This window comes from Vombatus ursinus, unplaced genomic scaffold (assembly GCF_900497805.2).
Source record: "Vombatus ursinus unplaced genomic scaffold, bare-nosed wombat genome assembly UNPS02014847.1, whole genome shotgun sequence".
NCBI classification, from domain to species: domain Eukaryota; kingdom Metazoa; phylum Chordata; class Mammalia; order Diprotodontia; family Vombatidae; genus Vombatus; species Vombatus ursinus.
The window spans coordinates 24,083,457-24,096,124 of NW_020954625.1; the positions used below are offsets into that span (position 1 = coordinate 24,083,457).

General features: G+C 49.6%; 1 protein-coding gene across 3 annotated transcripts in view; it reads right to left on the reverse strand.

Annotated features, from left to right (window-relative positions):
* RNLS (renalase, FAD dependent amine oxidase) overlaps positions 1 to 12,668 on the reverse strand; it is a 242,861-nt gene that overhangs the window by 228,809 nt on the left and 1,384 nt on the right. For all 3 annotated transcript variants that reach the window (XM_027840560.1, XM_027840559.1, XM_027840561.1), the window contains exons 3-4: positions 12,477 to 12,619; positions 9,826 to 9,984 (exon numbers count right to left, since the gene is read on the reverse strand). In XM_027840560.1, the coding sequence (XP_027696361.1) occupies positions 9,826 to 9,984; positions 12,477 to 12,619 (302 nt within the window). The remainder of the gene's footprint in view (positions 1 to 9,825; positions 9,985 to 12,476; positions 12,620 to 12,668) is intronic.

The window sequence follows — 12,668 nt, forward strand, 5'->3', positions numbered from 1 at the left end:
AGGAAACTAAGGCCTGGAGGGATCCCATAGCAGTACAAAGCAGCACATGCATCCTAAGCCGGTTTCACAGTCCCCTTCCCTTTCTTAAAACCCCAGAGTGGTTTCTCTGGCACAACGCAGTCAGCTCTCATTAGGACACATTGTCTAGTTGTAGACCTGAAGCCCATCTCCACCCCAAATTCTTACTGATATCAACAAGCACTCTGCTTAAAGATATATAGAAGAAGGCCTTTATATGACAGGTCTTTATAAGGCTCTAAAGGCATATGCTATGGTATTTACCGTAGGTGTTCATTGTATTTTGAGTGAAATAGATAGGAATTTGAAATCTAAGGGTCAACAAATCATGTCATAAATGGGTTTTCCTGCACTTTCTTAACATAAACAGGACCTCCGTTATTCTCACTGAGCAAGCGCTGGCAAAAAAGACCTTTTAAACAACAACCAACACCCCCCCCCCCCAAAAAGCCCCGCCCCAGGGAAAGTGTGACTCAGCCAGTATGCGGAGAAAGCCCAGCTCTGCTCGAAGTGCCCGCTTTCACACTAGCTGTACATCATTTCATGTCAGGGTTAGAGGGGGGATGGACAGAGAAGACAGCAGAGAGACAGGGAGACCAATAAGATGGGCTAAACAAAATAGCAACACCGTCCTTCAAGACGATGGGGCTTTGTGATTTGTCCCAAATACAGTACGACCCTTGAAAAACACCAGAATTGAACCATAGAACCCAGAGCTAGAAGGGATCCTAGGTAACTAGAGGCAGTGTAGACCCAAAAATCCACATTCAAAAACTGACTGTCTGAAATGAAACAAAAAATCCCAAGGAATTCAATTCAATTCAACCTTCACTTTACTGACCACCTACCAAATGCAAGCCACTGACTGTGCTAGGTACTGGGGATACAAAAACAAAAGCGGAACAGTTTCTGCCCTCCAGGGGCTTGCACTTTGTTGGACAGTATCACATGCATGCTGAAAAGGAAGTCAGTGAAGGCTTTTGAGCAGGTGTGTGCCATGGCTGGCCCCACGTCCTAAGAACGTGATCTGAGCAGGGATGCGCAGGATGGACTGGAAAGGGGGGTGCCGAGAAGCAGAGCAACCAATAAGGACGAGATCGCAAGGAGCTAACAAGGGCTTCGACGGGAGGGTGGGGAGGAAGGGGACAGACCCAGCGAGGAAGGAGGAGGGAGAAGGGCCGACCCCAAGGTTACGAACCCAGGTGACCAAGAGGATGGTTCCACATCAATCTGCTCCACTTGGGAAGTTCTATGCCCAGACCCTAGCGCTGTGCCTGGCACTTCATAGATACTTGCTGAAGTCGCCCTGAAATAGGTTCTGTGATGAGATAAAGACACCACAGTCCAAAAGTCCTCGGGAGGGAACCTACAAAGTTAGTCTGGCAAACAGAAGTAAGCCTAATAAGTTCTTTGTGTGGGGCAGGAGTGATCTGTTGGACCTCACAGATCAGGGTTCGCCATCAGAGACGGATTAAGAGAAAGGCACTTTGAAAGCTCTCCTTAGAGCTGGGGCTCTCAACCTACCATGCATGACCTTGGTTTTATAAAACTGTTTTGATAACTATTTCAGTATGACTCATTTCCTTTGCAATCTTATGTATTTTATTCTAGGCATTTAAAACCATTATTCTGAGAAGGGTTTGAGAGGCTTTACCAGACTGCGCCAGAGGGGTCCAGGACACAAAACAGGAATAAGGCCTCACACAGATGAGCGTCTACTTGTCTGTGGCTCACCTGGATGGAGGAGATGCCAGAGAAGCGCACAAAAAGGCCACAGCAGGCCATGGGTGTTTGCCACCACAGTGGAGAAGACTTACAACCTGCACACTCCCTTCAAACTCTGTTTTATAGTCTAGATGAGCCCCGGGAACTATGTATTTTCTAGGGATCTGATGTGGACTTGGGGGAAATGGAACCCTCCAGTCTTAGACTTGAATACAGGGCTGGAGGTGATAAAGTAACGTGTAGGTTTCCACCACAGCCATCACTGCTGTCACTTTTCAAGAACTCCTAAAACGTACTGCTTTCTTCTTTCATATTTAACCCAAAGCCCAATTAGATATGAAAGTGGAGGGATGATCCAGCCTCGGGTCCGGGCAGCATATACAGTGGTGCTGGCCATAGTGGAAATGGCTCTGCCTGTACTGAGGCTGGTGGCAGTGTATACAGTGGTGCTGGCCATAGCAGAGATGGCTCTGCCTGTACTAGGCCTGGGGGCAGGATGGAACCCAGGTCTGGTACGGAAGGCGTCTGCTCGATCCCGCACTGTCTTCCCCTGGCACCAGAGACCTTCACCTCTGCTCAACCCCACAGAGGCTGACCACAGCTGATGTCCCAGCCTCCTTCACAGCACAAAGGCCCCCTGAATCTTCACCAACGACAAACTAAATCATGACTTCTGTCCAGTTTGTGACTGGGGGACTCTCTGGACGAGCTGGCTGTTGGGGTCCCTTTCACCTTTAGAATTCTGTGATGCTGCATTTATGAGAAGCCGGGCATTCAGAGGCCATTTCTGCGCTCTGCCATTTCCTTCGTGAGCTTACGTCAAGCTGCTCTTGGGGTGACTAGAAGATGTTCAATTCCTACTAGTAAAACATCCCTGCATCTCAGGCAGGCAAAGTAAAGTACGTGTTCTAAGACTGGCCTGACAATATCACTCCCCTACTCCACAAACTGCAGTGACCCCCCATTATTTGCAGACTCCCCTGGCTGTTAAAGCCCTTTACAAGCTGGTCTCCACAAGTCTCTGCAGCCGCAAAGCCCCGGGGTGCCTTTCCTCCTCAGCGCCATCTCTCAGGATCCCTGGTGCCTCCGAGGTCCTGCCCCGCAGCTGCTGGTGCTGCCCTCAGCTCACCTACATGAAACGGACAAGCCGGCTTCCCTCAGGGCTCAGCTCATAGATGCCCTCCGGGAGAGGCCCCTGTGGGTGGCACCTTCCCTGCTGCTGAGCGCCCATCCAGCCTGTCTGTATCGTCTTTGAACATAGCCGTTCTCCCGTTGTCTCTTCCATCAGACCACAAGGTCCTTGAGGGCAGAAACCTTCTCTTTACCTTTCTCTGTATCCCTCGAGTCTGGCATAATGCCTGGCACCTAGTGGGCATTTAATAAATGCACGTTGGTGGACTGAGTCCCCTAAAGACCTCCAAGGCCCCTGGATTTTTGGGACAAAGTCAATATTACCTTATGCCACTAGATGGCAGTGATGGTCCACATCTCCTGACCCCCTGCCCCAAAGAGGGCTGCCTGGATCGGCTAAGCTAAGAAGGAGGCTGGGGGCATTATCCCACTTCTCACAGACCTGTGAGGCCTGAGGGGTCTCTGAGAAATGACAGTCTGGCTCACCTTCCACCTTCAGGTGGAGTCTGGGAGAGTGGGATGTCATTTAAAGAGGAAACACAGCCCCCTCTGAGGCTAGGAGCAAGAAGAGCGGCTTGGGCCCCTCAGGGTGGTCCCCAGCCAAGCCAGTCACTCCCCAGCCTGTCTCCTAGGCTCAGGGCTGTCACATCGACCCTCCTTCAGGACAAGAAGCCCAGAGAGGGAAAGCACCTAGCCCCAATCACACAACTGAGAGTCACCAGCAGGAACTGAATCCTGGTGTTCCCACCCTGTCCCCTCTGTTGCACTGTCTCTCAATTCAAAAGCATGTCACGTCAGGCACGAAAGGAACCCGGGAGAGCGACGAGGCCAGGACGAGGCCAGGATGAGGCCAGGATGAGGCAGCTGAGGCCCAGACAGAGGAGAGCTGCCCACGGCCCCACAGACGGAGGGCCTGAGTCTTTCTGCGTCCGGCTCCAGAGCCCCTCTCTTCTCTCTGTCTCACTGCTCCATCAAAGGAAAAAGGTCTCCCAGTCATAGCCAGGGAGGCTCCTCGTTGGCATGACCTCATCAGCCTTCAGACTCCACCTGGTCACCAACCTTGCCCTCTCTAACTGGAGAGTGGAGCTGGGACTTCCGACCCCCCTCCCCCAAGAAGGTGGCGTGGTCGACAGCTCTGCTTTCCGCTAGTTGTATCACTCAGGGGCTTCTCTAACTGACTTTCCCGTGCCCCTGAGTTGGGTATCTTCTCCCCTCCGTCTTCCCTCTGCTTTATGCCCTCCTGCTGTGTGTTGCCTTCCCCCGTTAGATTGTAAGCTCCTTGAGGGCAGGGACTGTCTGTCTTTGTTTGTACTGTATGCCCGGCCTTAGTACAGGGCCTGGAACGTAGGAGGTGCTTAATAAATGCTGACTATTTACTGGCTTTTGTAGGTGCAGATGCAGGTGTAGATGTGAATATCGATGCCGACGCAGAAACAAAGTGAGTGCGCTCTCTCTAGAGGTGTTTGGTTCCTATACCCCCGGAGGTCTTCAAGAAGAAGCCAGGTGACCAGTTACCAGGCATGGCATGGACAAGAGATTCCTCTATGCTAGGTACAGATTGAACCAGACGGGCCCCGAGGTCCCTTCCAGCTCTGAGATCCCGTTAGACTGTGATTATTAAAGATTTTACCTAATCCAAATGAACAAAGTGGCCGACCTCTAAGAACTTCTAGAGACGCGCCATTTTACAGCAAATTAACTCAATTCCCTGCCCTGTGGAGAAGTGAGTGCGCCGACTCCAAAGGAAACAGTGAATCCTGTGCACTCTCTGACCCCAAATAAAGGGAAATGGGGGCGGGGGGTAAGAGGAGTGAGTGGGTCCCTGTGGAACGCCTGCACACAGCCTGGCGGATTTCCAAAGAAGCTTGTCCTCCACACTACCACCAAAGTAGAAGGTACGGGGGCCAGGAGCCAGACCCCCGCCGTTCCCCGGAGCAGCCAGCAGGGCTGCCTGGGGGTGAGAAGGAAGGAGAACTATGGCAATAGTGTTCTTCAGGGGTCTGAGAAATCTGCTGCTACCATTGCTCTGTAACCCATAGCCCTGGACGGTTGTTGGGGCCTCAAGAGGCGAAGGCACTTTAGCCCAGGACGGCCTATTTCTGAAGCCCAGATAATACAAAACAATCCCAGCCCCCCCAAGCCGAGCAGCGAGTTCTCACAGGACAACTGCGGCTGCCGCCAGACTCCCTGTAATATTGCTGTGTGATGAACGGACAGACCCCTTCAAAGGCATACTTGGGAGACAGAGGCAAACTGGGAGTCAACCCACATTCCAACACTTGGAGAAGACAGCCATTTAGAAATGGGTGTTGAGAGCACTTAACACTTCATTCACTTCCTTATTCCAGGGGAGAATCCCAGCAGCCACGTTTGGAGATCAGGGAGAGCCTCATGGGGGAGGTGGCCTTGGGGAGTGCTTTGAAGGAAGCTAGGAGTCCTAAGAAGCACATGTAAGGAGGGCACCAGAAAGGCAGGAAGAGGATGAAGAAGTGAGAACGAGTGCCCTCCCCCGGGCACAGGCCAACGTCAATGTCACCAAGCAGTTATGGGGACCTACCAGGAGCCAGAAGTGAGACAGTACCTGCCCTCGAGGAGCTTACAGTCTAGCCAGGGGAGACAATGTGTGCATAGGTTGAGAGGCAAATCTCCCCAGCAGCTCAAGGGATTCGGAAAAGCTTCCTGCAGAGGGACGGAGCCAGGAGAGAGAGCCCAGTGTTGGAGGAAAGGGAGCCCTGGGAACTTCTGCATGAGAAGGAAGCGTGTGAAGACTGAGCTACTGTCTGAGGGCAGACACAGGAGGCTTCTCAGAACAACGCCAGCCCTGCCCTTGCCCTTCCTTCCCTTGTCCAGACCAGCATCTGATGCATTCCGCGGCTTCCCTGGCGAAAGCACAAGAGAAGCCCCTCTACAGCTTGACCTTTTATTGGTATTTTCCAGAGATGAATGACCAGTAGCCTGCCAGGGCATGGGGACTCTCCCGATTAGAATTCCACGGGGAGCCCCCTTGCTAAGTTGGGGTGAAGTGGGGGAATCTGATGAGCCCCGTCTGGAGTATGCCCCGAGGTCAGGAGAGGGGAAAGGCTTTACCCACAAACAAAGGCACCCAAGGAACCCTAGGCACCTCTGAACAAGGGGCCATTCCAGCTGCTCCACACTACATACAGCATGGGTACCCCAGCCTCTGAAACCAAGGGTTGTCTCAACGTCCAGGAAAGAAGACCTCTGCTCTGGGCTGTTCGCAGGTCATTAGACGGACTGCAGGAACCAGCATGAGGTGTGGAGTCAGAAGTCATGTTCAAAGGAGTTCAGACCACCATATCACACCACCCCCTGGGCAGATAGCCAGACTAGCACCTAGCTCATCCCTCACACCCAAACGAGGGACCCCCTCCTGGCCCGGCCTGGCTATAGAACCTCTATAAAGGAGGATGGACTGGTTCAGAGCGTACATGGGAAGGCCCTGCCTGGCCTAGAGCTGCCCTGCCTCCTCAGCCACCAGGTCACCCCAAAGTCTCAGCACACAGAAGGGGGAGGCAGGGTTGTGGTTTAGATGGAGCACTGGACCTAGAGTCAGAAGACCTGACTCAGATCCTCATGAGCTCTGTGGCCTTGGACGTCTCCCTGGAGACGACCCTCGATTTGTTGGCTCCTAAGGCCCTTACGGTTCTAAATCCATGATGATATATCTTGGGACAGCTGAGGTCCATGACAAAATCCTCATCAGGGATGGGGAACCTGCAGACTTGAAGCCACAGGTGTCCTTCGAGGTCCTCAAGTGTGACCCTCTGACTGAATCCAAACTTCACAGAACAAATCCCCTTCATAAAAGGGTTTGTTCTGTAAAACTCGAACTCTTGAGCTGCTGTTGGGCTAAGTATAGGAACTGGAGGAGGAGGGGGCTCTTTTGTGAAAGGGATTTGTTCTGTGAAGTTTGGATTCAATCAAAGGGCTGCACTTGAGGACGTAGAAGGTCACAGGTTCCCCACCCCTGACTCAGATGGTCAGAATCCTAGCCGGCATCTCAGACACATGCTGCCCTATTAAAGGCAGAAGTGGGGCCAACCAGTGCCCACCATGCTTGGGCTATGGGGGTCCAGGCTAACTCGTACCCTGATCCCCAAAGCAAGGCCAAAGAATGTTAGGTTCCCCTGGGCTCCTGATGGGAAAATGTGTGTAGTCAAACAAACGCCGTGGCCTCGAGTCTCTCTCTACCTTGGAAACAGATAACAAACACAGGCTGTCCCCAAGACACAGGGCTCATAAAAGTTCATTTGTTAGTCAGTTCCTGGCACTTAGAATGCACTTTTCCATTGAAATGTTATACTTGGTGGCTGGGTTTCCAAGCCAGGCCTCAAAAGCCCATTTGGCCCATAATGTGGTTGAACTATTCTATTATACTATTATTACAATGAACCCCAAATACCATTGAGAATATTGCATCTAAAGGGAAAATGTATCCTGAGCTTTATGGCTAAGAGCCCATCCCCCACCCCAGAAGTCCCAGAAATGGGACCAGGGAACCCCCTCCTCCTCCAATTCCTACACTGAGCCCAACAGCAGGGGCCACATTCCTCTGGCTCCAGAGGCAGCAGAAAGGGGTATCACCGAGGATCTAAGGAAGGGGGCTCAAGCCTCCCCAACTGCTAATCTAATGGGATGCCCTTGCCGGGGTAGTCACTCCTACATGAGGAGTATGGGGACGTCATGATTTCCGAATCAGAGACTGCCCAATCTCAGAGTAAAAGAAAAACAAATCATATTTATGGCCTATGCCAACCCAATTAAACACAACATCGGACCCATAAACCTTGGATCATAACCTAAGTATGCATTTACTAGACAGGTAAAAGATGCCTAAAGACAGGGGAGGAAATCATTCAGAATAATGGGGAACCCATACTCAAATATATGTATGTATGTACACAAATAAAATTTACCGAATTGTAAAGACAATTTTAAATCATTTTGTTGTTTCAAATTAGTGATGTTCCAAAGTTTTAATGTTTTTACAGTCCTTGATGTGTATATTGTATACATAGTATATAATATTGCATGTACTGTATATTGTACATAAAATTGTATACATATTGTATATAACACATATATATTTTGTGTTTATATATACGCATATGTGTGTATATATATTTTATGGTGTTGTGTGTGCATGTATAAATGTAAACATTAAAGAACTGTCAAACATCACTGAAGCCTTTGGAATATCCCTGCAATGCCAAATGATGGAATGGTTCAAAACTGTCTTTATGATGAAGAGTCTTCAGTATTTCACCAATTAAAGCCTGGAGAAGAGCTAGTGACCCTCCCAAGAGCCCAGGGAGGTGGGGCCTATTGCCAAGAGCCTTGCCTCCATTTCCTTCCCTACGACCAATCTAGATCTCTCATAGATGACTCAGGACATTTCTAGAGCACTTACTATGTACCCAGTGGCACAAGATGTTTCTGTCACTGCACCTGCTCAGGGACTGTCTCTTCTGTTACCTAAGTGCCCCCTCAGAGCCCGGGAGCCAGGGGCAGGGCGGCAGTCCTTCCATATCAGCTGCTTCTGACATGCAGGCAGAGCCACTGGAGCCCCCAGCCTGAAAGACCCCCCGAGCCCACTCTCTCTCCTCTGTAATTTTCACCGTTTCTCTTCCAGGGTGAGTCCCCAACCATGGGGTCCTACCTGGGGCTCCCAGGTCAGATGGCCTATACCCGGCTCTTCCAGGGTCCCCTGAGACACTGCTGCCCCGGGCAGGGGCCGGGCCTGCCTCAAGTTTCTGCCAAAGGCTTTCAGAGGCCCTTTCCTTTCCTGCCCAAAGCCCTCTGGGCTCCTGTCTTTCTTGTCCTCCCTCCCCTGCAGCCATGAGGCTGCTCCCGTGACCACTGTTTCTGGGGAAATGCTTACTGTATTTTATGTTATAAACAGGTTAGTTCCCTATGGCCCTGGAGTTACTCAGCTGTGTGCACCTCTTAAGCCAGGTTTACCTCGACTAGACCAATACCCCAAAGAGATCAATGAAACAGCAAAGGACCCTCTGCACAAAGCTTCTGGAGCAACTCTGAGGGGCCCAGTCCTGGAAAGCAAGAGTCATCCTGCTAACCAAAGGAAGGTCTAAGACAGTAGCAGAATACAGCTGAGCCACAAGAAGTGCAGACGTGGCCAGTTTCAGCCCAAACTGGGAAAACCTCTCAGACACGAATGCAGAGACCAGGGAGCAGATCTAGGAAAACATTTATACAATGACATCCAGCCAGCAGAAGAACCATCTGGGGAGCCCAGCACACCAGACAACAGGCCCCCAGGCCTCAAGAGAAGACGTCCCACTCACTGCCACTCACCTAACGGGGAGGAACCTAAAGTACCCAGAGACAATGTGGGAATTGGCCTCGCTGGACGAGGCACATCTATGGTGAAGCTTTTGTTGTGTTCTCTTTTCTGGGTTGGTTGTTTTTCATTTGTGTTTAATGGAGAGGGAGAGTGGGAGGGAAAGATTACAAATATATGTAAAAACAAATAAATAAATGTCCTTTAAAAACACAGGTTCATTTTATGGGAGCTACTGCTTGCCACTGGGCAAGAACAGAGGGAGCCAACGACCTGGTGTGCATGGCACGGGCGGCCTCTGCCAGCCCACAGTGGCTCCAGCCCGGCCAAGCCAGGGGCTCTGGGTATGGAGAATTCCCCTCATCTCTAAGGCAAGAACGTGACCAATAGATCGTGAACGTGGACTTAAGACGGACAACGGGGCCAAGGAAAGAACTGTAAACTGTTTTGGCTGTGCTGGGTCTGGCTCCAGAAACATAACAAGAGAGCAAAATGGAGCAGGGATGTCTGAGGTGCACAGACAAGTCTGTGGGACCTTAAACCAGTGCTGAGACCAGGCGGCCAGGTTCCCCTTAGCTCTACTGGAAGAAGCCAAGATCCCAAAGGAAATTCTGGAAGAACAGACTTACAGTTCTTGATGTCACCCTGGAGTTGAAGGATTTGGGGAACAGGCATCGTGAGGATGATGATATCAAACAGCTCAGAGCCTCCCGCTTCCTTGTGGACTTCCCACTTGTCATCTTTAAGGTAGATTTCAGTTACACGGTGCCCATATGAGACTTCCACCCCTGAGATAAAAAGGAAACTGAGTTTAGATCTTCTGGGAGAGACAAAAGGACCGGCTCTGAGATCAGCTCTCAGTATGTGCTGCCATGTGACCCAAAATAGGGGGCATAGAGGGCACCTTGGTCCAGAAAGTTACAGGGATGGTGCATGGTGTCAAAGGACGGCAGGCACAGCAGGTATTCTCTTACTAAACTTGTTCACCCATGTTCCTTCCCCAATTCTGAAGAAAAGATACAGATGTACTTTCTTCCACATCATGGTGGTCACCAGATGCTAGATTCTAGAGATGGAAGACCCCCTTCAAGCCACGGAGTCCTGAGCCTCTGAAAGCCCACTCAGGGGAATCTAAGAAATCAAAGGATGCTTGACTTCCCAGAGGCAAGTGGAAAGAAATCATTATCTACACATCTTCAGCTTTTGTCAGCAAATTGCAGGCAGCTCTCCCTGTGGGACTCGAATTCCTTGATGCCTGGGGTGAACTAGCTATTCATCAGCCAATAAGCATTTAAGCATTGGCTGTGTGCCAGCCACGGTGCCAGGCTGGGAAGACAAAGATAAAAGTGAAACAGTTGGTACCTGCAAAGAGCTTACAGTGTTGGGGGAGAGAGCACGGGCACACATCAGGACACAGAAAATGAACACAGGGGCTTGATGAAGCCAGGGAGGGCACCAGTAGCTGGGCACCCAGGGTGGGGGCAAGAGATCATGGAGGGCTTCCAGGACAGGGGAGAACTTGAGCACGAGGGGAGGTGAGAGAGCATTTGAGGACTAGGGCCAAGGCTTGGAGATGGGAGATGGTGGGCTACGTGTGAGGACGAGCACAAAGGCCACTCAGGTTAACTCTCAGAGCGTGTAAAGAAAAGATCGCTTCCCTCCTCCACAAACAAACGCGACTCTTGGTACAGAGAAGGGATTTCGTCTTTTTTTTCCTTGAATGAATGAAAATTGGTAAGAGATAATGAAACAGAAGCTGCTGGGCCTCAAATCTGACGAGCAGTTGCTACCTACTTAATTCATGTTCCCTCCTTTTCATTTTAACAGTAAATGATCTGTCAAGAAGGAGGGAGCAGCTAGGTGGTGCAAAGGATAGAGCGTCAGGCCTGGAGTCAGGAAGACTCATCTTCCTGAATTCAAATCTGGCCTCAGACACTTGCTAGTTGTTTGACCCTGCGCAAGTCACTTCACCCTGTTTGCCTCAGTTTCCTCATCTATAACATGAGCTGGAAGGAAATGGCAAACCACTCCAGTATCTCTGCCAAAAGAACCCCAAATAGGGTCATGAATGTCTGAAATGACCGAACAACATTTTTTAGGCAGTTGTTGAAGAAAATTTCCCAGAAGTAGCAAGATAAAAGGAGATACTACATAACAACAGAATTCACCATGAATCCTCAGAGAGAAATAGTCAACTTACCCAGAAACATTGTCATCAAACTACAAAGATTCAATGATTAAAAAGATTTTTTCAAACAACTAAAAAGAAAAATATCACTCATCAAGGTAATCCAATTCAAATCCCTTTGGATTAAGTACCCACCATGAGAAAACACAAAATTCTGGAGCATGATTTTGAGAAAAGTCAAGAGAAATCAGACTTTACCCCATCATCTTCTACCACCTCAACTACAAATAATATTTGAAGATTTAAGGTAAATGTTTTTTTAAATATTTTCAATTCCCCATAAAATTCCTAAGCATTTTGATATGAAAAAAGAAAAATACAAAGCAGTTTAAATGGAAATCAGTCCAGGAACAAACCTCAAGGTAGTTCCTAAACAGACCATGCTAATGGGGATTTTCAATAAGCCTACCGTTGGTAGCTGTCCACTAACACTACCTTTAAAACTTTAAACCCCTAAGTCATCAGAAATGGATTCCATGTCACTATGACACAAGGCTTGCAAAACAGAGATCATCTGGTCCAACCCTCTTGATTTACAGAGGAGGAAACTGAGGCGTCTGGAGGTGGCAAAGGTTGGGTCTGAGGCTAAGTCCCCCGCCTTCCAATCTGATTCATCTTTCCGCTGTACCAGGATCACGAGGTCACATGTTGCTGCCTGTCCATGGTGGCTTTATTCTCATTATGAAGTTGATTTCTCTTTCCCATTAGAAGGCCAACTCCTTAGGGGCAGGGGTCGTTTTGTTGACGTCTCTGGATCTTGGTGAGTAAGTGAATGGGCCCTTCACAGAGATGACAATACCGAGAAACGGAAACAAATCGCTCATCCTCTCTGTCCTCTGTGAACTTCTGTGGGCTGTCCAACGGAATGACCACCCACCACAAACTTCATGGAATAATGCTGATTTACTCAGTAATTAAGGGCCCAATCTCTTAAGGAAAAACCTGGAGCCCACCTAATTCTTTTTTTTAAAAACCTTTTATTTTTTCCAGTTACCTGTAAAAACAATTTTAAACATTCTCTTTTTTTGAGTTTTGAGTTCTAAATTCTATCCCTCCCTCCCTCCCGAGATGGTAAGGCACCCGAGACACCACCTGACTCTTTTAAATAATGTTTCACGATGGAAGAGATTCCTTGAGGTGCCACGAAGTTGCAATCCCCTTCTTTCACCACCATGCCTTCAATGAGAGAGGTGAGTGGCTTCAAAACACCTTGGGTTAGGAGCTCGTCGTAAAAACTGGAAGGAAGAAACAGAAAGGTCAGCCCGGGCACAGAGAGGCACAGAG